Raw genomic sequence first — 27,481 nt, forward strand, 5'->3', positions numbered from 1 at the left:
TTTAAACAGAAAATGATACCTCATAAAATATTTATTACTTAACATTCCCCGTACTTTATGTTGGCATCATTTTGTAAATGTAATTTTATTTTTTTAGGACGTTAGAAGGCTGAGAAGTTTAGAAGCAAATCTTGAAATTTTTAAGAAAATTTCCAAAACCCACTTTTTAAGGACCATTTCAGGTCTGAAGTCACTTTGTGGGGCTTACATAGTAGAAAGCCCCCATAAATGACCCCATTGTAGAAACTACACCCCTCAAGTTACTCAAAACTGATTTTACAAACTTGGTTAACCCTTTAGGTGTTCCACAAGAATTAAAGGAAAATGGAGATGAAATTTCTAAATTTCCCTTTTTTAGCAGATTTTCCATTTTAATCAATTTTTTTCTTTAACACATCAAGGGTTAACAGCCAAACAAAACTCAATATTTATTACCCTGATTCTCCGGTTTGAAGAAACACCCCACTGGTGGTTGTAAACTGATGTAAGGGCACATGGCAGGACGCAGCAGAAAAGGAACGTCATATGGTTTTTGGAAGGCAGATTTTGCTGGACTGGTTTTTAGATGCCATGTACCATTGATGCACCCTTACAGTAGAAACTCCCAAAAAGTGACCCCATTTTGGAAACTAGGGGATAAGTTGCCAGTTTTATTGGTACCATTTTTGGGTACATATGATTTTTTGATCATTCATTATTACACTTTCTGGGGCAAGGTGACCAAAAAATTGGCACAGTTTTTATTTATTTATTTATTTATTTATTTATTTATTGTTACAGCATTCATCTGAGGGGTTAGGTCATGTGACATTTTTATAGAGCAGATCATTACAGACGTGGCAATACCTGATATGTATACTTTTTCTTATTTATTTAAGTTTTACACAATAATAGCATTTTTGAAACCAAAAAATGATGTTTTAGTGTCTCCATAGTCTGAGAGCTATAGCTTTTTTATTTTTTGACCGATTGTCTTAGGTAGGGTCTAATTTTTTCGTGGAATGAGGGGACGGTTTGATTGGTACTATTTTGGGGGGCATACGCCTTTTTGATCGCTCGGTGTTGCAATTTTAAATTTTTGTGATGTAAGGTGACAAAAATGGCTTTTTTGGCACTGTTTTTATTTTTTACGGTGTTCATCTGAGGGGTTAGGTCATGTGATATTTTTCCTTTTTTTCTCTTTTTTATTATGAAATCTGGGGAAAGGGGCGTTTTTGTTTTTTTTTTTACTTTAAACTTTCTTTTTTTTATTTAAAACATTTTCTTTACAGTTTTTAATTTTTTTACACTTTATTTCTGTCCCACTCTGGGACTTCAACTTTTGGGGGTCTGATCTCCTCTGCAATGCTTTACAATACATCTGTATTGTAATGCATTGCCTGTTAGTGTATGACACTGAGTCATACACTAACAGGTTGCCTAGGAGACCCAGCCTGAGGCTGGATCTCCTGGGCACCCGTAGAAGGCAGGTCCCGATGCCGTGCAAGGCATTGGGCAGCCTTTGCACGGCATCGGGCTGCCTTGTCACGCATCGAGTCCCCGCCAAAGCAGCGCGGGGACTCGATGCGCTCCTTCACCCGCTACAAACTACTACTATGTCGCGGTCAGCGCTGATCGCGGCATAGAAGGGGTTAATCTGCTGGTATCGCTGTAAACAGTGATGCCGGCAGATACAGCAGGGGCCCGGCTACAAGGGACTGCTGGACCCCTGCAGTAATCGGGCGCGCACCGCTCAGGTGCCCGCCCGATCACCATGAGGTACTATGATGTCAAAATGCGGGAAGTCACTGACTTCCATGACATAATAGTACGTCACATGTCGGGAAAAAGTTAAAGTGAATGGGGTCCGCCGCGAACACGCGATTTGCGAATATTTGGTAGTTGGAGTGCCCTTGATGTTGTGGTTTTTAGTGTGGGTGCAAGGCAGGAGATTTTTTTTTCCTGTGGGCAGCAAATGGTATTGGAGTCAGTAACCAGGCCAGATGTAGAAAAGTAAATGTCTCTTTTTAAAGAAGTGCAAATTGAGGGTCGCAGTACTTTCAACAGTCTCGGAACACTGTTCCAACAATATACAGTGCAAATCTCCCCAGATGGTTTTGCATGTGTATAGACCAGGTTAAGGTTCAACGTATTCCGACTCTCTGCCTGTGCAGGATCTGAGTCTGGCAGTAATGCTTTGGGAAAAGTCTGTAATCTGCAACTGAGGTATACAGGGTTTAAGATACAACTGGCCAGGTCGGGTCTTTGTGTGGTTGGTGTCTTAGCAATTTCCTACTCACAGCAGCAATATCCATGGCCTTTGATAGCAGTGCAGTTTACTGACTTCCTTTGCATAGCCATTACAGGTTCTGAAACTTCCTCTTGCTCTCTAACTGGAGTACTGTAGAAATGGTGAAGTCTTTCTCTCAGTAGATATTCTTCACAGAAGGTGATTCTCTGTGAGGCCTCATGCACACAACCGTTCCGTTTTTTGCGGATCCGCAAAACACGGAAGCCGCCTGTGTGCCTTCTGCAATTTGCAGAACGGAACAGGCGGCCCATTGTAGAAATGCCTATTCTTGTCCGTAAAACGGACAAGAATAGGAAATGTTATATTTTTTTTGCGGGGCTACAGAGTGCTGTCCGCATCTTTTGCCCCATTGAAGTGAATCGGATGTGGACCAGAACAACGGCCGTGTGAATGAGGCCTAACTATAACTATCTAGACTGAGCTAGGAGCAAAGGATCCTTGCCCGAGTTTCCTGTAGGGAATGTGTCAGTTTGTTAATTCCGTCACTTCCATACAAGAACCATACTGGAAATACATGCCTTTAAGTCACCATAAATAGCATTAAATAACATAACAGACATAAAAGAATAAAACATTTTGCAAGCACCCAGCTCTGGACTACTGTACTTGTACATCAGGAAACTAGCACAACTGTAGTGATTTACAATAGAGGATGTGGATGTTCTGGGGTCACCATCAGAACCCATTTCAGGAAGGGAGCAGCGGAACTGTCCTTGGAGAAGACCTGGATGACAAGTAGTCACTTCTCTGTGTTAGAGAACAGCAAAGACATTCTAAACATCATGGGGGAGATGATACCCTTCATTTTTCTGAGCTACTGTAGAAAATAAAAAGTGAAATCTGATTGGTTATTAGTAAGTTACAGGTATCTTCCTTGCCCAGTCTTTGCACAAATTATATATAAAGTTGCCAACCCAATTAATCATAGTGGGGGAAAAATATGAAATTTGACATATGCTGATGTTTGGGCATTCTGTCAGTGGATACACTGGAAAAACCGCCTTGGAACAAAAATCACAGCCTCCAAGCATTTCTTGTAGGAAGCTAAGCCTTGGTATTCTTTAGAGTGTTTCTGCTTTTCTTCTTTACAGAATGCATATATTTCAGAAATAGACGCTGACTGTTTTTCTGCACAGCAAGTTTGAGTACTACCTATACATTTTCAATAATATCCATTTAATTAAAGGATATAGACAATTTTTACATAGAAAATTAGATTTTTACATATTAGTGGTTACTTTATGTTAAAGTTTTGCAGTAAATTTTGGCCAGCAATTTTTATTCCTTCATTTGTTTTCAGACATCCCTGATATTTAGGTTGCAACTTGCTCCTTGTTTCAGACTTGTGGGGATGTTCCTACCAGTAATACATGCTGGATGTAAGGTTTGTGTATCCTGGATATTGCTGACAAAACTAGCTCTTGTATTTCAGCAAAACTTCATTCCTGGAGTTATGTCTGCTTCTATTGCCCATGAGGGATCTCCTTCAACTTGTGCTGACATGCACTGATGCTGAAGAGTGTGCGACTCCCCCTCCCCTCTGCTAAGTTGCTGTAGGGGCTATGCTGTTTCTCTACACATGTATACACCATACGTATCCCCCCTTCTGCTAAATATCTTTTGTGTGATTTCCTCCCTATTCAAAACCTGTGTGAGCTGCTCTCCCTGATGATAGATTGGATGCTTACCCTCCTATCCACACTTTGATCTGTCATATAGAAACTCCTCTCAGAGAAGAGAGGGGGAGACCTGACAGAGCCAGAAGTAGTGTTGGATTTGTTTTGGGCTTAGCAGGCCAGTCAGCTAGGTGAAGGCATTACACAGACTTAACGATAACAAAATAGAAGGGGTTACAGCAGCAGCCCGTGTTTTCTGCCATGTTGCTCTCCCAGGTGAGCACGGGACCCACCGGCAAGGCCACATGTGCTTCCTCTGGCTTGCCTTATGGAAGTATGCAATAGGTTGTCTAGCTTGCTAGTTCCCTGCAAAGTTATCATAGTTTTATTTGTCTCCCCATGTACCAACTTCTATCTGTTTTCTGAATTTACCATTTAATGCTTGATCTGACCTCTCCTTGATCTCTGTGCTGACCCTTCACTGCATGCCCTGACTTTGGACTGTTCAGCAGATTGCACATACTCTGCGTGTCCTGACCTCGGCCTATCCCTGGTTATGGTTTTGCCTGATCTCTCTGTGCTCTGCACCAGTATCTCTTGATCCCTTGTGGGTTAGCTGTCAACTAGAGACTACTCCAGGAGGTAGCGGCCTGATGGAATCCCTGCAGTGAAGTCCAGATGGGTTAAAAGGTGAAAACCAAGGGACAGCCACTGTTTGATCAGTGATTTCCATCAGTAATTGTGGGCTAAAACCAGGTGCAGGTCAAAATCAGAACCGGTGCAAACATTTCCACTATACTTTATCTCTGTGTTGGATCCACTCCTGGTTTGGGCTAACAATCACTGATGGAAATAACTGATCAAACACTGACTGTGGGAAAGTGGCCTTACGAGTACCCTCAAATTAGATCTGTTCGGTTGACACAGTGGTTCCACATCCACTGTGTAACAGGCGGAAATGTTTAATAAAGATGTCTTATCCTCCATTCACATTACATTTTCAGACTCTGATGGAGTATACCTTTGTGTGCCTACATGGGGCAGCTGCAGTGTTTCTCAGTTTATACATTGTCCATACGCTTCCTTTATTAAACAAAACTTATAATGTGTGGTTTATGACTTGTGAAGTGAACAGGGATTTTTAAACTTGCTTAACTTTTCATTTAGGAAGAAAATGGAAATAAATAAATAAATATGAATGCAAATGTCTTCATAGCCTTTAACCCCTGCCGGATTTCCACCATATATCCATCCTTTAAACATGGTGCCTGCTCAGAAGCTGAGCAAGCGCCATAGCTGCCGGGTACCTGCTGTTTTACGCTGAAGACACCCAGAGGCAATGTTCATGTCTATTGCGACCACAGCATCTGAGCAGTCTTTTTTCAGGAATGCTGCACAGCCGAGGCCGGAATGGCTCCGCTGCTCTGAGATTGAGTGAGCCATTCAGCTGCTGCGGCAGGACCTCTGAAGGAACCAAGGCCTGCAGCAACAATGTTCCTATGGAGCCCTGCCTGTGGCAGAGGTAGATAGGAACATATTGAATCTCCCATAGACTGCAATGTAAAACCAAAAGATATGTATTTCTTCGTCCAGTGAATGAAGTAAGGGGAAAAAATCAAAATGGCCGATTCTCCATTTTTTTGGTCTCTTCACCTCCAACAAAAAAATTGAATAAAAAGTGAGCAAAGAGTTTAACACAAAACTACAGATCACCCCACAAAACATGAGCCCTCACACAGACCTATAGATGTAAATATAAAAATGGAATAGGCATAGGGAACGTCATGAGAACGAAACCCATAAAACTACTGCAGAATTGCATATTTGTTCCACCCTATGTGTACAAAAAAAATTTAAGTTATGGCTATGGGAAGGCAGGGAGTAAAAAAAAAAGGAAAAATGGTTAAAGGAGATCTCTGTTACCCCAATTCTAGACTATTACCTTCAGTAGTACATGAGTACTACAGCCTATAAGGGGTTCAGATCACCATTTTTTTTATTTTCCTATTGTCCCCTGTTTCTCTGCTGTCAGCACTCAAAGCTGCACTGAAAAGTACAGTCTGGACTGCTGTGCCATGCTAACACAATGGAAAGAACTCCTGTGCGCATGCAGAGCAGTCCCAACAAAGTATTTTAGCACAACTTTAAACTTTGACTGCAGTGGAATGGGGGTCAGTAGGAAAATAAAAAAGAGAGCTCTAGACGCCTTATCTGTATCACTATGCATGTATTACTGCAGATAATAGTCCAAGACTGGGATAACAGAGTCCCCTTTAAGTCCAATATTTACAGTAAGTCGCTCAACATTGATGTTGAAGTACATTATGAACCATTGTCTTCTTCACTCTCTTTGGGACATTTACACACATCTATAGAAAGTATTGTTTCAGGGTTCTTGTTTCTCATCAGTACAAAGCATTGGTGGCCTGGATGATGTGTCTTTGTGTCTAAAGTGAAGGGCAAGATCTTCTAGAACAGTGCCATCTACACATGGTTGTCTCTGGCTGAAAATAGTTAATTTTCATACTCTTTTCCCATGGAGTATTGCCTGAAAAGTAAGTCTCCCTACACCTCTTCAATAAAAAACAGTACCTCCCCTCTGAGCTGTGTTTAAAGCGTCTCTGTCAGCATGATCAACCCTATTAAACCAGGCATACTGCCTGGTAGGGCTCATCATACTGATTAAACAATGCCTTTGTTTTGGCTATGCAGATATCTGGAGCACTGCTTTTGTATCACCCACTTTGCACAATATATGATTATAATGAAACCAGTAATATGTCTTACCTTTCTAAGTATAAAAATCCATCCTTCTCTTTGTGGTAATGCTATAGCTTGGTGATAAGTGGTCAGCCTTGCACATAGAGATCCTAGGTTTAAGTCCTGGAAAAAATGTATGTTTTTTCTCTGTTATTTTTTCTCTCTCTCTCTCATTTAACCCACAATAAAAGGCTATAGCCTTACTATATTGAGAATATTTTTATGCTTAGGAACCTAACACGTATTACTGATTTATTCACAGGCAATATCTGCTTATAAAGAAACTAGCAATATGTATTAGCTTTATATGTATTCTCAAAATAATACAGCTATAGTCTTTTTTTATGTGTTAAATGAGGGAGAAGAAAGAATATCTGAAGAAAAAAATCAGAAAGTCTCTACCAAGATTCAAACTTGGTATGTCTACATACAAGGCAGACCACTTGCCTCCAGGCTACAGCTTTATTATATTGACAATTTTTCTATACTTAGAAAGCTAACAAACATTACTGGCTTCTTTATCACTATATATTGTGTCTATGAATAAAGCAGTAATATGTATATTAGCTTTGTAAGCATATAAATCCACTCTTCTCAATGTGATAAGGCTACAGTAAGTGGTGTATATGATATGTACATGCTAGGACACAGCTTTTCCCCTCAGCATGCTGATGTCTAGTCCTGTTAATCAAGGGAAGCGGAAGTGTGAAAAGCACATGAAGTGTTACATAAGTAGTGCTCCAATGATTCAGCCTCAACTCCTGGTGCTCCAACCTATTCATTTGCATATGAATAAAACACAGATCTCTGCAGCTGTTTAGCATACAGACAAAAGAAAGGTATGATTTTAATCAGTATGATGAGCCCTACCAGGCAGTATGTCTGATTTCATAGGATTGATCATGCTGACAGAGTCTCTTTAATGCATATCATCTAGCTCCTTACTGATGGGTACTGATGTTGTCTACACATTGGTGTCTCTAGTTGAATGGCTGATATATGCTAATTTTCATGGTCATAGCCAAAGAGATCAAACAGTTGATTCAAATATGTCTCTGGTATTATTGAGATATTGAGTTTTTGAGAAGAATGTAGGTGTATCTTCTAATGATTCTTGCAGATAGGGGACCAGTGCACCACTATTCTGGTGGCAGCCACTTATCCCTGCAGGTCCTTGGCAGTGATGTGGGCGGCGGTTTCGCAGCATATAGCTGAACAGTTTATTAGAATTTTTAGTCTTCTGCTTTCTGTGTGAGTCAGCAAAAGTTAAAGAGGACCTTTCACCACTCCTGACATGCCTGTTTTAATAGCTTCATGCATTCCCCATGTAATAACAATTCTGGAGCAACTATTCTTATGTCTCAATTTTGTGCTAATTCTTTATTACTTCTACTAGAAGTCATGAATGAATTACTAGCAGTCTGCATTAAGGGTACAGCGGGTGGTAACCAGTTAGGGGTGTGTACCTGCACAGACCCACTCTATCCAATCAGTGCTGCCATTTTCAGACTGAGCAGGTACACACCCCTAACTGGTTACCTCCCCTCTGTACCCTTACTGCAGACTGCTAGCAATTCATTCATAACGTCTAGTAGAAATAATAAAGGAATGGCACAACACAGAGCCATAAGAATAGATGCTTCAGAATTGTTATTGCATGGGGAATGCATGAAGTTATTAAAACAGACATGTCAGGAGTGGTGAAAGGTCCTCTTTAAGTTGCTCCATCATCTGCAGCAGTAAGCACAACTTCACAAGCAGTCTTCATAAAATTTATTAAGTTCAGGAATTTTCTATATTTGGCTAAAAACTTGATTCAGTTCTGAGATAAAAAAAAAAGCCTAGTTTTCTGCTTGTGCCAAAAATTTATGTTTCATTTGTTTAAACTACAACATATTCAGAAAATAAGATTTAATGCTACATTAAAATTAGCGGGAATCTGTCATATTTAAAGGGGTTGTCCCATCTGGACAATTATGGCATATTCACAGGATATGCCATAAATGTCTAGTAGATGCAGGTCCCAGCTTTGGGACCTTCTCCTATATCAAGAAATGACCCCATCAAATGCCAGAAGTGGAACCCTCATCTTGTGACATTTATGGCATATGATGCGAATATACCTTAAAATGTCCAGATGGGACAACCTATTTATTTCAACTTAAAAAACAGCAGAATGTGAAATTTGACAAACTTTTGCACAAGATTGTATCTACTCTGTGTGGTAGACGTATCTACATGTTCTTCACCAGGGATACCCAACCTGCCGCTCTCCAGCTGTTGCAAAACTACAACTCCCAGCATGCCCTGATAGCTGTAGTAGTAGTTTTGCAACAGCTGGAGGGCCGCAGGTTGGGCATCATTGTTGTGCACTTTTGGTTCCATGTGTATGGCTTGGCTCCTACCATATTTTATACATGGGGGCTACATCATAAATCAGTAGATAGCAATGAATACTGTACAGCTCAACACAATCCTCTGCACACAAGATGGTGTTTTCTATTTCCCAGTGCTGGAGATGACTGCTGGCTTACAATCCACAAGGTGTGAAAATAGAAATCTCTTCCACATTTCTCAGATTAAAATCATGGTTCTTTATTTGATTTCCATTAAAATTATGATAGCATATGACTGGGAATACATATATGTGTTTCTAACATTGCGCTCTTATTCGTATCCCTATATGTTTGAAAGGGGCAAGCGTATTCTTAGTCTTGTGCTGTCGTAATTTTAATGGCATAAAATAAAGAATCACGATTTTAATCTGAGGAGTGTGGAAGACATTTCTATTTTGCACACTACATCATAAATCCTCAATGCTTTTTCGAGCCTCGTACAACCTGCTCGCTCTTATCTTTTTAGTGGCAATACAAATGATCGCTCATGCCTGGAAGAACCGATCTAACCCAAACTCAGGGTTCCTGACTCGACTAGATAATTTTATGACTAATGAGCAACTCACTGGTATCCTCTTCGATACACAGACATTTTTCAAGGTCTGGGGCCCGTGGATAGCCTATGCTCATCCGTAGCTGTCCATTGTCAGTTTCTTGCTGGGGTAACTGAATAATGCAGTAACACATATCTCCCTCTAGCCTTCCCAGCCCCCCTTTCATTTTTCATTTAGTTTCTTTCTCGCTATGTCTATAACGCCTTCTTCATTACACTAATAATGTTGATTCTAGTCTGTACTACCTATTGTACAATTACATGTAGATAAGCATTATCATTTGTAGTACCCTAGACCTAGGGGTACTACTATTGTAAATGGTTTGTAATGCAATGTATGGTAATGTCATGCTATACACTTGGTCCACCAGTAGATGAGGTATGGTTGGCAGTGTATGGTGACAGGAATGGAACTTACCATACCATTACTCCCCTCTTGGTAGGAGTGTATTGGTCCGTCTTCCTGCCAAGGGAGGGGTAGAGCTAGTTAGAGTCAGTTGAGAGTCATAGAGAGTGAGGGAGCTTGCGATCCATCTCCCGCTCCTCCAAGTCATGTGGACCACAGAGGCGGCTCACCTAGGAGGACAACATTGCCCCAGAGAGACTGCAAGGTCCTAGGCTACATAAAATTTGTAAACTACAGCGTATTTGTGTCGGCAGAGAGATCAAGAAATCAAGCTATCAAGACTTCGCTGCAAGATGGTAAGAAACATGTTAAGACACCATTACCGCACTTCATAGCTATAAGCGCCAGAGTACAGCCCAGGAAAGGGAATCAGAAGAGAGACATTGTCATCTTCTGCCACATTGTCAGCCACTATACCGTATCTGGGAGGAGGAATTGCACCTTGTACGAACTGCTGCTATTTGTTTTTTGCACTCAGTAAAGAAAGGAGTTCTTTGTTCTATAATCTCTGCCTGGTTCCTTCAATTCACCCTTTTTTCATTGTTCTGAACACCAGGGAGCAACGGCCTGAGGTAGGACACCATGACACAACACTTTATGACGGCTTCAACCACTTCCATACTCTGAACCAGCTCCTCAGGGGCTTGCACCAGTTATATACCTTGTAACTTTATGCTTACTCGAGATTGCCTAATCTTACACTTGGTTTGATGTTGATATTGGTTGAGCTCTACTTTTGCCTGGTTTGATAAAACTCAATAAAATTTTTGAAGGTACAATATATTCTGGGACTATGGATAAATTAATATTGTTTTATTGGAGAGAGAGAAAGAGCAAAGAAAGCACAGCATGCCACATAGAGCCAATCAAATAAGCGGTTTATTCATCCAATACAACATTTAAGTCCACTCTCAGGACTTTTTTTCATTCCTGTGACTGAAGTGTCTTGTTTACATGAGGGTACCACTTATATACCAATCAGCCATAACACTAAAATGACCTGCCTAATATTATGACAGAAGGTACTGACTTAAAAAAAAAAAACTCTCATTGTGTCCTGTGTTATCTGGCACCATATCAGTGGCGCATTCAGAGCTGCCAACCTCTTCTTAAATATTTTTTCTGGACAACTGAACCAAAAATCACAGACAGTCCAAAAAGTTTACAGACATCACTCAGCAAGGCATTTGCCTCTGGTTCCAGAAGGAAGTTAACACCGTCAACTATTTGGCTCTTTCACACAGTCAGCATTTGTACCGGTATTTTTTAAGCCAAAACCAGGAGTGGGACCTACAGAGAAAAAGTATAGTGAAAAATCTGTCCTGGTTTTGGCTTACAAATACTGATGAAAAATACTGACTGTGTGAAAGTGGCCTTTGTCATATTCTTCAAAACATCAAACTCCTACAAGAATTACCATACGGTACACCTAAGGCTTACGTTTAATGTATACAACGAACTTATACATTAATCGGATGCCTCAGAGGGATGGCATACAGTGGCATCTGTCACCATAGAGCTCCACTGTAAAATTGTATATGTTAACGCATACGTTTTCTTACTGGATTCTGTAGGATGGAAAAGTGTGGTGTACTATGCCTTTGCTTTTTTGCTTCCCCCCCCCCACCCTCGAACATATACTTTAAAAGTAGGGCAAAATGTGGTGTGAACCAAGCCTTATATGAATATCGGAAATCTTTATTGATTTTCAATAAAAGAAAAGCATTCAAATGTGCCATAAACAGTACACTGAAAAAGACAAAGACAGTCCTCCCACTCATTACAATATATGGTCCAAATGGTGTATAACACATCACAGCAATACAAGTAACATTCCCACTATATAACGTGAGGAAAGTATCCCGTATTACACATCAATATACTGAGCTATAGTATCCCAATGAAATACATCTACATGACAACTCACAAGTAAGGTCCTGCTTCAATGTATATAGTAATAATAATGACCAAGAAGGGAGGGGAGTCCAACCCCAACTCACCTTAGCTTCTTCTAGGAGTCTTCTCCGACCCTCACCTATCTGACTTTGGTGGCATATCCTAGCAATATGCCACCAATGTCTGAAGTGAGACAACCCCTTTAAAACCAGGATTTGGAAGCATTTGTCTGATGCATTTAACACAATGGATAAGAACCCAGCATCCCAGCATGTTGCTATCTATGGTTCATCTGGGATATGAGAGGGTTACATGCCTAGTGAAGGGAGGAGGCGTTTCATTAAAAGGGAAAGTTTCTTTTACTGGACCATCCATTGAATTATCCCTTGTCAATACTTTAACCTCATATACTTATCATATATTTCTCACAACTATGTAAGTGTATTGTGTCAGGGATACTACCTTGTTAATTTGCATTGATTGTCTTCAAAATGGGTGGATAGATACTTAAAGGGAACCTGTCAGCACCAAAATGGACCATAAACCGCCAACCAGTACCTTTAAAACTGTTGACATCAGGTTTCTAATGTCCGAGACGCATGATTGCTGTAAAAAAACTTTTATTCCCCCACAGTCATATGCAAATGAGGTTCTTGAAGTCAAGCACGCGGCGCCCCCTTCCCGCCCCTTCGGATTTGATTAATGGACTTTTGAATTCTTTCAGGCGTGATTCCATCCTGAGATTTTGCGCATGCGCCATATGATCTCGTTTAGAGCACCTGCGCATTGATCCCCGCTGTAGTGTACTTGGCTTCAGCGAGTCAATGCGCAGGCACAGACCCACGTGGGTAAGCGCTTCAGAGAACACTACCCTGCATCAGGGTCAGTCACAGGATCAGGAGCGCATGCGCATTGACTCGATGAACAAAGTACACTACGGCAGGGATCAATGCACAGGCACAGACTCACGTGGGTAAGCGCTTCAGAGAACACTACCCTGCATCAGGGTCAGTCACAGGATCAGGAGCGCATGCGCATTGACTCGATGAACAAAGTACACTACGGCAGGGATCAATGCACAGGCACAGACTCACGTGGGTAAGCACTTCAGAGAACACTACCCTGCATCAGGGTCAGTCACAGGATCAGGAGCGCATGCGCATTGACTCGATGAACAAAGTACACTACGGCAGGGATCAATGCACAGCTGCCGGAAACAAGACCAGACGGCGCATGCGCAAAATGTCAGGATGGAATCACACCTGAAAAAATTAAAAAGTCCATCAATCAAATGCGAAGGGGTGGGGTGAACCTGACTTCCAGTGCGAAAGCCGCTGCCCCCTTGACTTCAAGAACCTTATTTGCATACGACCTGCGGGGGAATACAAGTTGTTTTACAGAGATCATGCACCTCGGACATCTTACACAAGAACATCATTAGAAACCTGTCAACAGCTTTAAGGTACTGCTGGCAGTTTGTGGTCTATTTAGGTGGTGACAGGTACCCTTTAAAGAGAACCACCATGAAAATGCAGTATAATCTGCAAGCAGCATGTTATAGAGCAGGAGACGCTGAGCAGATTGATAGCTTTGTGGGAAAAGCGTCAGTAAAACTTGTAATTAATTTATCTACATCTCTGCTCATTGCAGTGATTGCCATCTATCTCTAGATGCACACAGGAGCCGGAAAGGCTGTCAGTCACTGAGTGGGACCGCCCACTGGACTCCTTAGCATAGAAAGAGCAGGGATGTCAATGTATAGATTTACAAGTTACTGACTGAATCTTTTCTCGCAAAACTATGTATCAATCTGTCAATCTGCTCTTCTCCTCCTGCTCTATAACATGCTGCCTAAGCATAGGTCATCGTTATCCTTTACTGGATAACCCCTTTACGACATCCACATACATGTACGGCGGATGTTAGGTCTTTAAAGATGGTGCTTGCTCCATTATTCTATACGAATTGCAATCTGATGATTGCAAGTTGGGGTCCAATTGGGAACCTAACAAAAGTAAAAAAAAAAAAAAAAAAAAAAAAAAAAGATTTTTTTTTTGAAAAATATAAAAATATAAACATTCAAATCACCCCCCTTTCCACAAAATAAAAATAGAAATGAACAATTACAAAAATAACACGTATGAAAACTCCCGTACTGTTAAAATATAATAAAACATACTATTCGGTGAATGGCGTAACGGAAAATAAAAAAGGGCATTTCGACATTTTTTTCATCACCGGAATTTAAAAAAAATTCCAATTCCACCCCATTTAGAATTTTTTACAGCTTCCCTCTACATTGTAAGCCATTTTAAATGGTGACATTCGAAACTACAACTTGTCGCACAAAAAACAAGCGCGCTCATACGGCTATGTGAATGGAAAAATAAAAATGTTATGGCTCCAGGAAGGCAGGTAGCTTGAAATGAAAATGCAAAAATTGCTGCCTCAGGAAGGGGTTAAAGTGAAACTCCGAGCAGATGTTCATAATAAATACAATGGAGCTATTTAGGGTCATATAGCACACCAGGTCCATTCATTCTTTCACTTTGGTCCCCCAAATGGAAGTTTCCGTAGTGCTCTGCACCCTAAGGCCTCTTGCAGACGAGCGTGAGCAGATTAGGTCCGGATGCGTTGCGGATGTGTTCAGTGAAAAATGTGAGATTTTGCAACCAAGTTCATTCAGTTTTGTATGCGATTGAGGGTGCAATGCGATTTAACGCTTTTTGCACGCTGGTGATAAAAAACTGAAGGTATACAAACATCTCTTAGCAACTATCCGTGAAAAACGCATCACATCCGCACTTGCTTGCGGATGCTTGCGATTTTCACGCATCCCCATTCACTTCTATGGGGCCAGCGTTGTGTGAATAACGCAGAATATAGAACATGCTGCGATTTTCACTCAACGCACAAGTAATGTGTGAAAAACAAAGCTCATGTACACAGACCCATTGAAATGAATGTGTCTGGATTCCGTGCGGGCGCAATGCGTTCGCATTACACATTGTACCCGCGCGGAATACTCGCTCGTGTGAAAGGGGCCTAAAGATCCATAACACCACAGAAAAAAATCTAAACGGCTGTATGGTATTGTCAAGATGATGCCCCCTTTTCTGACATCACTTACTGCTCTGCATCTTTTGGCTGAAGCTTTCTTAGGCTACTTTCAGAATGGTGTTTTGGCTTTCCGTTTGTGAGATCCGTTTCAGGGCTGTCACAAGCGGTCCAAAACGGATCAGTTTTGCCCTAATGCATTCTGAATGGAAAATGATCCGCTCAGAATGTATCAGTTTGCCTCCGATCAGTCTCCATTCCGCTTTGGAGGCGAACACCACAGCCCTGCCTGCAGCATTTTGTTGTCCGCTTGACGAAACTGAGCCAAACGGATCCGTCCTGACACACAATGTAAGTCAATGGGGACAGATCCGTTTTCTCTGACACAATCTGGCACAATAGAAAACGGATCCGTCCTCCATTGACTTTCAATGGAGTTCATGACGGATCCGTCTTTGCTATGTTACAGATAATACAAACTGATGCATGCGGTTGTATTATTGTAACGGATCCGTTTTTGCAGATCCATGACAAATCTGCCCAAAACACGAGTGTGAAAGTAGCCTTACATAGCACTTAATGACAGTTCCACCCGATGTGTTTTTCGTTTCATGACCAGTGTGATCTGCATGCAGATGTTAGTGCGAATGCTGTGGGTTTTTACATGCGCGAAATAACAGATGCTTCATAATGATTAATAATACGTTAGCAGGATCATGTAGTTTTGTCTTTTACAGAAAAAATATAATACATATAATGAGAATTTATACCCCATGTGAAATTCTCTGCTCATTCATGTAAGGGATGTCGTAGATTTCCATTGCTATCAGAGATGCACAGACTATCCACACAGAGGTTTGCTATCAATGATGATGCCTGAATAGCCTTACATCTCCAACTGCGACCAGTCATATCTACTGTCAGAAACTGAGACAGCTACAGGGAGAGCGTCGCAGCAGAAAGGGCATGCTCCCTGAGCTATGATAGAGAGAGCTGCAGCAGAAAGGGCATGCTCCCTGAACTGTGATAGAGAGAGCTGCAGCAGAAAGGGCATGCTCCCTGAGCTGTGATAGAGAGAGATGCAGCAGAAAGGGCATGCTCCCTGAACTGTGATAGAGAGAGCTGCAGCAGAAAGTGCATGCTCCCTGAACTGTGATAGAGAGAGCTGCAGCAGAAAGGGCATGCTCCCTGAGCTGTGATAGAGAGAGATGCAGCAGAAAAGGCATGCTCCCTGAACTGTGATAGAGAGAGCTGCAGCAGAAAGGGCATGCTCCCTGAACTGTGATAGAGAGAGCTGCAGCAGAAAGGGCATGCTCCCTGAACTGTGATAGAGAGAGCTGCAGCAGAAAAGGCATGCTCCCTGAACTGTGATAGAGAGAGGGCTGCATCGGAAAGGACACACCCCCTGACCTGTGATAAAGAGAGAGCTGCATCGGAAAGGACATGTTCCCTGAGCTGTGACAGGGAGAGAGTTGCATCGGAAAGGACACACCCCCTGACCTGTGACAGGGAGAGAGCTGCACAAACACGTCCCTAGGCTACCTGCCTGAAATAAATCTAGCAGTGCAGTGGAGCTATGAATGGGGAGATCTGTGGATCCATATGAGGTACAAGGATGATGGCTTTGTTAGAAATAGATTATCATGTACTATATGATGGCTGATTTTCATTTTTGTACAGTAATTATGGGATAACCCACAAAAAAATTAGAAAGATATTTTGGTTGAATGTTTCAATGTAACACACAGGTCTGCCCCAACTGTTGTGAGCGTCACCCTTATGATTCACTGCGTCCAAATAACATCTGATCTTCTCATTGCTAATAGGATTATGTGATGCCGATGTAATATGCCTGCTGCACCTCCTTCTTTACCGGTTATTTAGTGCAGGAGATAACACGGTGTTCTTCTTCTTTCTTTGGACAGGTATCTCTGTAAGCGTGTCGACGTTTAATCTGGTTGCAATATCTCTGGAGAGGTACAGTGCAATTTGTAAGCCCCTACAGTCCCGAGTGTGGCAGACAAAGTCCCATGCTCTGAAAGTCATTGCGGTTACATGGTTCCTTTCATTTACAATCATGTCACCGTACCCAATTTACAGCACACTGGTTCCATTTTCAAAGTACGAGAATACAACCGGACACATGTGTCGTCTCGAGTGGCCCAGTGACCTCACCCAACAATCATGGTAAGAGCAGATACGTGATATCGGGAATAGGAACTGCCTACAAATATTCCATGTTTAGCCTAATATCAAACGTTATTTTATGAATCAGATTTGCTAGAATTGCTCGTCCATGCACAGTGACCTCTACACACATCACAAGGCATGGCCACACGCGTGTCAACTGAGTCCTGTTTCCTGTGTCCAGGTGACTGTTCTAATGTGAATCTCTAGAACTGTTGTCCACAGCTCTCAGCCGCAGATTTAGGCAAGATGACCGTCCCCAGAACCATACACAGAAAATACAATCAGACCATGTAAGGACACAAGTGGGAAGGGTAACAGACTGGTGTCAATTTGGTCCTAAAGGTTCAGGAGGAACAACAAGATGAACGGCAAAACGCAGAGATGTAAGGCTACTTTCACACTAGCGTTTTACTGGATCCGGCAGGGTTCGGCAAAAAACGCTTCCGTTACTGATAATACAACCGTCTGAATCCGTTATGAACAGATCCAGTTGTATTATCCTTAACATTGCCAAGACAGATCCGTCATGAACTCCATAGAAAGTCAATGGGGGACGGATCCGTTTTTGTGGCAGAGAAAACTGATCCGTCCCCATTGACTTGCATTATTGGTCATGACCACAACATGTTGCGGTTTGCTCTCCGGTATGGGAACGCAACTAAACGGAACGGAATGCATTTTGGAGGATTCCGCTCTGTTCAGTTCCGTTTTTTGAAGCGTTTTTTTCCGGTATTGAGCCGCTATGACGAATCTCAATACCGGAAAACTAAAACGCTAGTGTAAAAGTAGCCTAAGACAAGATGCTCCAGAATTATTATACTCTGGAGCAGGGAAGTCCAACCTGCAGCCCTCCAGCTATTAGGGCATGCTGAGAGTTGTAGTTTTGCAGCAGCTGGAGGGCCGCAGGTTGAGCATCCCTGCTCTGGAGAATACAAGTATTTACTAAAAGAGAAGTATCAGGAGATCTGACCAATCATCTTTAAAGGGATTATCTGGGATTTTGATATTGATGGATTGATATCCCCAGGATAGGATATCAATATTAGATCAGTGAGTGTCCGAGTCCCTGCACCACCTCTAATCAGCTGTTTGGAGAGGCCGTGGTGCTCTGTGTTTGTTGATTGTGTAATAATCCAATAAACCCTGTCACCGTAGATTTAGCTCCATGTGTATCCAGTAATATAAAGTAAAAGGTTATTATTGGTATTGAATGTGTTACATTTCCACAATTTTGTGTGATCACGTATAAGATAAGATAAGATGCCTTTATTGTCACTGTACAATACAATGTAATACAATGTACAATACAATGAAATGTTGTTTGGAGCAATCCTAGATGCCATGGACAGAGGAACAAGAACTGACATTTAAACTAAAGTATTACACTAGAAAAAAACAACAACATTGCACTAGAAAGCATCACTATTCACAGTTCACAGCATATATATACCAAGAGCAAAGTAGGAATTGCTTTTTAGTATATATACACACTGATCAGACACCACTGCAGACAAGAGATCATCATGGGGTCATGAATGCAGCAGTCACTTTCAGTCTGTGGTAGTTTCTATCCTAGGAAGGGGCAATAGTCTCTGAGCATTTAGGAGACTGATTGCTTTGGGGTAAAAGCTGTTCTTCAGCCTAGTGGTGCGGGCATGTAGGGCTACCAGAGGGTAGGGGAATGAAAAGGCTGTGGGCGGGGTGAGTTGGATCCCCGCAGATAATTTTTGCCCTGTTGCTGCAGCGAGCAGTGAAGATGTCCTCCAGTGATGGTAGCTGAGTACCAGTGATTCTGCCAGCCATTCTGATGATGCGCTTAAGGGTCTTCTTGTCCTCAGAAGAGCAGCCGGAGTACCACAATACAGTATACAATGCATTTGAAAAATCTTAAGACGCTTACTTTTTTTTTTTACATTTTGTGAAAATGTTAGAATGTTAGAAATCTGTACTAATTCATAGAAAAAGAAAAACTAAAATCTTGCACTGACATAAGTATTCAGACGCTCTACAGCCCAGAGTCTTCTTGGGTATGATGCCACAAGGTTTTCACACCTTGATATGGGGATGGTCTGCCATTATTTTCTGCAGATCCTCTCAAGCTCTGTCAGGTTGGATAGGGACCATTGGTGGACAGCCATTTTCAGGACTCTCCAGAGATGTTTGATTGGGTTCAAGTCAAGGCTCTGGCTGGGCCACTCAAGAACATTCACAGAGTTGTGCCTAAGCCACTTGTGTTGTCTTGACTGTGTGCTTAGGTTTATTGTCCTGTTGGAAGGTGAGTCTTCAGCCCAGTCTGAGGTCCAGAGTACTCTGGATCAGGATCTCATTAAGAATATTTCTGTACTTTGCTCCATTCAATTGTCCCTGAACTCTGACAAGTCTCCCTGCCCCAACTGCTGAAAAACACCTCCACAGCATGATGCTGCCACCATTGTGCTTCATTGTAGGGATGGTATTGGGTGGTGATGGCAGTGTCTGCTTTCCTCCAGATATGACACTTAGTGATGAGCGGCAGGGGCAATATTCGAATTCGCAATATCTCGCGAATATTTCATAGAATATTCGTCATATATTCGAGAATTCGCGAATTCGCGAATTCAAGATTATTTTCTTGATCGCGAAAAATAGGCAATGTAATATTCGTGTAATGCGCTTGAATTACAGGGGTCACTATAGCTACATTTTTAAAGCTGCTAGAAGTTTATAGTTGGCATGGCAGAACATTACAGCTTTATATGCTCCAAAATATTTGCGATTACGAAATCGGCACCAATGATGCAAATATTTTGGCGCAATACGTGCAACTTCACATTTTAGCAGGTCTGACTACATATTACTGATTGGTGCACTAAGTATTGTTGTGACATCACACCACTATGTCTGTAGCATATATGTATGGACAGCAGAACCTATCAGCTACACTATGTCAGGATATAACCTACACTGACTATCTCCCACTATCTGTATTATATATAAGCTAACTAACTATCTAATGTAATGACACAGCAAAGCACAGAGCACAGCAATAACACTGCTGTCTCTCTCTGATCTGCAAAATACTGCAGAAAATAGCTTCTGGGGAGGTTCTTATATAGTAAGGGGTAGGCAACTTTCCTATTGGTTGCTAGGGATGTTGCTAACCTCAGATAAAGACTTTTCAGCCTTCTCATTGGCCCACAAGCAAGAAGGGAGGTTACTGATGAAAAAAAAAAAATCTAGAATAATCAAAATTACAAATATATATCACTATATTCTAAATATTTGCGAATTCTCTAACTGCCGATATTTGCAATTAATATTCGCTATTCGGATATTCGAGCCCAACACTAATGACACTAAGAATTGAGGACAGAAAGTTCAATTTTGGTTTCATTTTTGCAAACTCCAGGCATGCATGGGATAGGCATAAGGCCATCCTTCATATAAGATAGGGCCGGGGGCTATCCATAGTATTCAGTATATTGGGCAGACTAGATGGGCCAAATGGTTCTTATCTGCCGACACATTCTATGTTTCTATGTTTCTATGTTTTGTGTGTCTTTTACTGAAGAGAGGCTTATTTATGGCCATTCTGGCATGAAGCCCAGATTGATGGAGTCCTGCAGTGGTGGTTGACCTTCTGGAAGTTTTTCCCATCTGCACAATTGGAATTCAGCCAGAGTAATCATTGGGTTCTTGTTCACCTCTCTTACCAAGGCCCTTCTCCCCGATTACTTAGTTTGGTGGGGCAGCCAGCTCTAGGAAGAGTCCTGGTTGTTCCAAACTCCTTCTATTTAAGAATTAAATTTAAGAATGGAGACCACTGTGCTCATGAAAACTTTCAGTGCAGCAGAACATTTTTTGTACCCTTCTCCAGACCTGTGTCTCCACACAACCCTGTCTTTGAAATCTACAGGCAGTTCTTATGTATTGCCAACTGTGAGACCTTATATAGACAGGGGTGTCTTTCCAAAGCATGTCCAGTCAACTGAATTTACCACAGGTGGACTCTGATCAAGGTGTAGAAACATCTCAAACATGATCAAGAGAAATGGGAGGGCCCCAGAGCTACATTTCAAGTGTCATAGCAAAGGGCTTGAATACTTATGTCCATGCAAAATTTAAATTTTTCCTTTTTAATACATTTGAAAAAATTTCTAAAACTCTGTTTTTACTTTTCCATTATGGGATATTGAGTGTAGATTGATGGGAAAAAAACTAGATTTTTTATTTTAGCACAAAGCCACCACAGAGCAAAATGTAAAAAATTTGAAGGATCGGAAGATATTCAAATTCATTGTATGTATAATGTCACGGTCCAATGTTATCTACTGTTATATTTAAATTCTAAGCTATTCAGATGCAGTGTGACTGTTTCTTGTCTTTATGATTTTAGGTATATTTTTCTTCTGTTAATTCTCTTCCTTGTTCCTGGAATCGTTATGACTGTTGCATACGCCTTAATATCCATGGAACTGTACAGAGGAATCCAATTTGATGCAAATCAGAAGAAAGGTAACACGGTCTTCATAGTAATGCTGTGCTGTATGTTTAACCCCTTAAGCCACTATGATGTACCTGTAGCAATCAGCCCCACTGGATCTTCAAGATCCAAGTGGGACTTGATAAAAAAAAAACTAAGTGTAAAAATAAAAACATAAATAAAAATTAAATAAATTACCCTTTCCCATATCCACTCATTTATAATTTATTAAAAAATTAAAAAAATAAAATAAATTACACATACAAGTACATATAGGGTGTTGCTGTAATCAGAAAAAAAATACATAAAAAACTGTGGGGTGTATCTCCTGTTATGCCTTGGTAAAATGAAAATCTTGGGGCTAAAGCAACATTTTATTGGAAGTAAAATGTAATTTTTCATTTTCACAGCCAAGTAAGTGTTTCTAAATTCTATGAAATTCTTGTTGGGTCAAAGCACTCACTGCACCCCTCGATCAATTCCTTGAGGGGTGTAGTTTCTAAAATGGGGTCAATTTTTTGGGGTATGCTTTCTAGGGGTATCTCAGGGTTTCATCAAATGCGACATGGCACCCGAAAACCATTCCAGCAAAATCTGCTCTCCAAAACCAATATTGCGCACCTTTTGTTCTGAGCCCTGCCGTGTGCCCATGAAGAGATTTACGACCACATATGGAATGTTTCTGTAAACTGCATAACCAGGGTAATAAATATTGAAGTCTGTTTTGCTGGTAACCCTTGCTGTGTTACAGGAAAAATGGATTCAAATGGATTCACCTCCATTTTGCTTTAATTCCTGTGGAGCACAGGTGACTTTGGGTGGCTTCTGTTATGTAAGCCCCTAAAAGTCACTTCAGAACTGAATTGGTCCTTAAAAACACGGTATTGATATGGGGGATATGATAGAAACTTTTAAATACATAAAGGGAATCAACAAGGTAAAAGAGCAGAGAATATTTAAAAGAAAAACTTCTACAAGAGGACATCGTTTTAAATTAGAGGGGCAAAGGTTTAAAAATAATATCAGGAAGTATTACTTTACTGAGAGAGTAGTGGATGCATGGAATAGCCTTCCTGCAGAAGTGGTAGCTGCAAATACAGTGTTTCTATTGAAAATTTTCTTGAAAATGTCAAAAATTATTTCTAAAATTCTCAGCCTTCTAACATCCTAAAAAAAAAAAAAAATTTACAAAACTATGCCAACAAAGTAGAAATATGGGGGATGTTAATAACTATTTTGCGAGGAGTCACCATTTGTCTCAAAATCTGAGAAATTAAAATTTTAAAAACTGCAAACTTTGCAACATTTTCAGTAAATTTGGGATTTTTGTATACATAAAAGTAAAACATATCAACTCAAATTCACCACTAAAATGAAGTACAATGTGTCATTTGAAAACAATCTTAGAATCGCTTGGATCAGTGAAAGCTTTCCAGAGTTATTACCAGATAAAGTAACACATGTCAGATTTGAAAAATGGGGCTTCGGCATTTGGTCCAAACTGGCTTTTGCTAGAAGGGGTTAAGCTACCTTCTTCAGTGTGGACTATCCTGGTCCATTTTCACCATGTAAAGCAATCCCTCTGGTTTGTTTCCATCCTATATGTAGCACTTCCTGCGCCTGTATCCAACCAAACCCTTGATGCACTTTTCCTTTCTCTGCCACAGCCCCAGCAATGCCCATAACAACGCCCAGCTAGTATATAGCTCCGCTTGCACAGCTAGTTATATATGCACTCCACTATCACTGCCCTTTAATACACCTAGCTAGTTCATAGCCCCTGCAGCCCAGCTAGTTACATAGACACTCCCCTATCACTGCCCCGCCCATGGACATAACATCACAGGAAATAAGAAAAAGCTACATGGACATGGTCATGTGACCACAGCCCAGAACGCCAGGTCAAAGAAATACATTTAAAAAAATTACAGCTACCTTCATACATTATTATTTTAAAGGATATTAATGCAAATCAGAATACCTCTCTAATGCCACCTTGCTCCCGATTCTGATCTCGCTGTGATGGGAGTAGTTGTTATTTTTTCATAAACAATGAAATCAGTGAGTAATAGGTCGAAATTGTAGTAATTCAGACCATTAAGTGATCCGACACTGCACAAAACCAAGCCAACAAAATAATATCCTTCACTAAAAATTCCATGATGCTTAGACTTAAAATTTCAAGAACAACTGAACGCTATTAGAGTTTTGTGTAGGTCATGTCGTTCCTTATATCTCATTACTGCCATTCAGTTTGTGTTGCAGACGTTGTTAGGTAACTCAACAAGCAGATGTCCGGATGTCTGTGCTTCTGGCTAGTTCACATTATTTTGTTGTTGCATGTATTTATAATATTCATTATTGTGTTGTTTTTCCCTCCTTTTTGGGCTCCTCTGTGCAGAAAGGACAAGCAGTATAAGCAGTAATCAGTTTGAAAATGGAGATGGCTGTTATCTCCAGAAGACAAAAAAGAAGAAAAAAGTAGAAATGCGTCAGCTGTCTTCAGTCCACAGCAGCACTAAGATCGAAAGAGTTCGCAGCAACAGCTCAGCTGCCAACTTAATGGCGAAGAAAAGAGTTATCCGCATGTTGATCGTCATTGTCATCCTGTTCTTCATCTGCTGGACTCCTATTTTTAGTGTCAATGCCTGGAGAGCCTTTGATGCCAACACTGCAGGAAGACTCCTGTCTGGGGCACCCATCTCTTTTATCCACCTGCTCTCCTACACCTCGGCTTGTGTCAATCCAATTATTTATTGCTTTATGAACAAGCGATTTCGGCTTGGATTCCTAGCTACCTTCAACTGTTGCCCAGCAAGAGATGTGCAAAACCAAGGGATGGTTCCTGGAGTAGGAGAAGAAGATGGAAGAACCACTGGGGCTTCATTATCCAGGTACACCTACACCAACATAAGCCTCTCTGCTACTGCCACTGCCCCAACATGAGCAAGTAATAGGCTCTTACTAGAAAAAGTCCTGAGGGGCATTTATAAACATTAGACAAGTCGGTCACGGCATTATATTGGAAGGAACTCTATACCGCACTGTGGATTATAAATGAACCATATTAATAAGAATATTATGAAGCCGGATTACCTTTTCTAGATCAATCATGTTACAGTGTACAGTTGTTATATTATCATTCATTAGCCACAGATCTGAATTCAGTTCAAGTCTGTCTTATAGTTGTATAGATTCCAACATATGTGCCATGGGCAAACCCTCACATAGGGCTGACATCAGTTACTTGTGAAGACTGTTTGTTCTACGAGCATCACTGTATAGATAGAATACTCTTGACTGTCAGGAACATGGATTCATGTCTGAGTAGCTCCACCCATGCAAGCATGTTTTTGTAAAATAGCAGGACTTTGTGTCGTTTCTCATTAATGTAATGTAATAAACATTTGTTCGCACTCCAGATAATTTTGGAAAAAGTTACTCTCTTTTTTGGATGCAGCCAATGCCTTCGATTCGATCAAGTGGGAATTCTTTTGGGACGTGTTAAAATGTATGGGGTTTAGACCAACAAGTTTAAGTTGGGGTAGGTTACTATATAATGGACCAAACAAGGTTGTTTATTAGGGGGGATGAAAGGAGGACTAGACCATGATGCCCTTTGTCATCAATATCATTTGGTTTAACTATAGAATTCTTGGCAAACTATATGAGTGAATCCAGGAACGGTGGGATTTCATTATAGCAGATAAAACAACAATATATGATGATGACATTCCTGGGCTCACATACTTCTAGAAATATTGTGTTCGAAACTTGTGAAGAGTTTGGAAACTTTTCTGCAACTGGATTAAGTGGGAAAAATCGGTTATAGTACCGGAAGCTGAAAGTGGCGGGCTTCTGGGGAGAGAACTGAAGATGGTAGCAAAGGAATCATTTAAGTGTTTAGAAAACAATATTTCAGTTGATTTACATAGTCTTATCGGATTGAATGTCTCACTTCTTTTGCAAAGTGTTACATCTAGGGTACTGATGTGGTAACATTAACTTTGGACTTTGTATTGAGGGTTGCGTGAATTAAGGTGGTCCTACTGCCCAAGATTCTGCTGTGGTTAACTCCCCAATTCGGTTAACAGATAAAATGCACAGGGGGGCATTAGCCATTCCAGGTATGAAATAATATATTTTGGTTGCCCAGATTAAGAATATTATAGAATAAGAGAATAACGGTATTTTTGGCCAATACCTGTGAATAAAATTTCCAGTATTGCATGGCTACATTATTTATGAGATATTAGAATCTGGAATAAGGAAATATAAGTAAAGGTCACCCTTATTATATATGAACACACCTGTGTGGAATTCTTTGGCTAAAATATTAAATTTTTCAGAATTTTATGGGAATATACCTTTTTGGGCAGATGTTAGGTTGGGGGATGATTATCTTTCTAAGTAATATAAATTTGGGAAACACAGGGATATCTCTAAGTTGTGTCTAAGTATATACGGAGGGTCAGCCCAGACCCTTTTCTGAGATGGTCATGGTATTTGGAGTTAGTCAAAAAGGAGAGTTTTGATACATACAAATTAAAAATACAAGTGAGGCTGCTTTCACATCAGCGCTTGTTATTTACGTTCTTCTGCTCCGTTATAGGAGCAGAAGAACAAAAATAACGGAAGTGCTGAATCGTAGCATAACTGACATAAACGGAACCTAACAGATCCCATTGACTATAATAGGATCCGTTCAGTTTCTGTTTGGGAGAACATTTTTTAGAGGAGAAAAAAGTCCTACATGCAAGACTTTTCTCTCTGCTATATTTGACAATTTATGTGATTGAGGCCCTAAAGGGAACTTCTGACGCAGATCTGAAATTAGCCTAATGTGAGGGGTTCAGTGAAAGTCAAGAAAGGACTGGGAGAAAAAGAATGTCCAAACAGTTATAGAGTTAATTGTGAATAAAAGAATTGGGGATAATAAAATGGTGGCTATGGGCAAATGGGCAGAAGACTTGGGAGGGAGAGATCAGTCTCAGTGGGGCCACATCTTCTTGATTATAGCAAACACTTCTTTTAATGTTTCGTATCACTCAACTATAAATAATAATCAAGAATAATATTCTCCATATAGGCCGTCAAACACATACAAGAATAGAGATCTATAATGCCCGAAATGTGGAGAGGCAGTTGGAAATTCTCTGCATGTGTTATGGGTTTGTCTGTTAATAAACAGTGAAATTATAGCATGTATTGATAATTGGAATATCCCTTTGGAGCCAGCTATTTGTGTGCTGAACGAAGGTGTAGTTCAAGTAAATAGAGGAGTTAAACAATTGGTAATAACTAAGGCAATGTGGTACATATGGATGTGACACTGCGTCCTTGTGGAGTGAAGTGAGCTGCAGTGCTAGACATAACCACAACTGTTTATAGGGCGCTATACCTGGACCCTGGGAACCCACAAGGCTCATACATTAATGGTCTGTGCCAGTGATTTCCAACCCTATTACCACAAGGGAACACCTGAAAAATATCTTCTCTCCCAAGGAACTCTTAATGCCATCCCTGTCTCAATGAAGCTTGGTGCAGGATTGGGTAAAGCTTTCCATAATTCTTTATAGTGTGGCTCAAAATTTTTTCCAGCTTTGCAAAGCATCTTCGAGCAGGGTGAAATCAGCTTGATTTCCCTACTTAAAAAGTGACAGGTCTCGTATCTGAGGTCTGGTGAACTACTCATCAGGGCTCAGGGACCCCCGCGGTACCTGGAAACCTCGGTTGGGAGAACACTGGCCTATAGTAAGAATTGACCATCAGTTTAAAGTCCAGGACAACCACTTTACTTAGATGTCAAATTTCCATGGTGCAATTTCGACTTGGTCTGTGATGGTGGAGCATTT

At 40.9% G+C, this 27,481-nt stretch overlaps 1 protein-coding gene across 1 annotated transcript in view; it reads left to right on the forward strand.

Moving 5' to 3' along the window:
- CCKAR (cholecystokinin A receptor) overlaps positions 1-24,771 on the forward strand; it is a 95,983-nt gene extending 71,212 nt beyond the window's left edge. Inside the window, exons 3-5 of the mRNA XM_040420556.1 lie at positions 16,900-17,161; positions 21,540-21,658; positions 24,028-24,771. Coding sequence (XP_040276490.1) covers positions 16,900-17,161; positions 21,540-21,658; positions 24,028-24,572 — 926 coding nt within the window. The 3' untranslated portion in view covers positions 24,573-24,771. The remainder of the gene's footprint in view (positions 1-16,899; positions 17,162-21,539; positions 21,659-24,027) is intronic.
- The last annotated feature ends 2,710 nt before the right edge of the window (positions 24,772-27,481 follow it).

This window comes from Bufo bufo, chromosome 2 (assembly GCF_905171765.1).
Source record: "Bufo bufo chromosome 2, aBufBuf1.1, whole genome shotgun sequence".
Classification (NCBI taxonomy): Eukaryota; Metazoa; Chordata; class Amphibia; order Anura; family Bufonidae; genus Bufo; species Bufo bufo.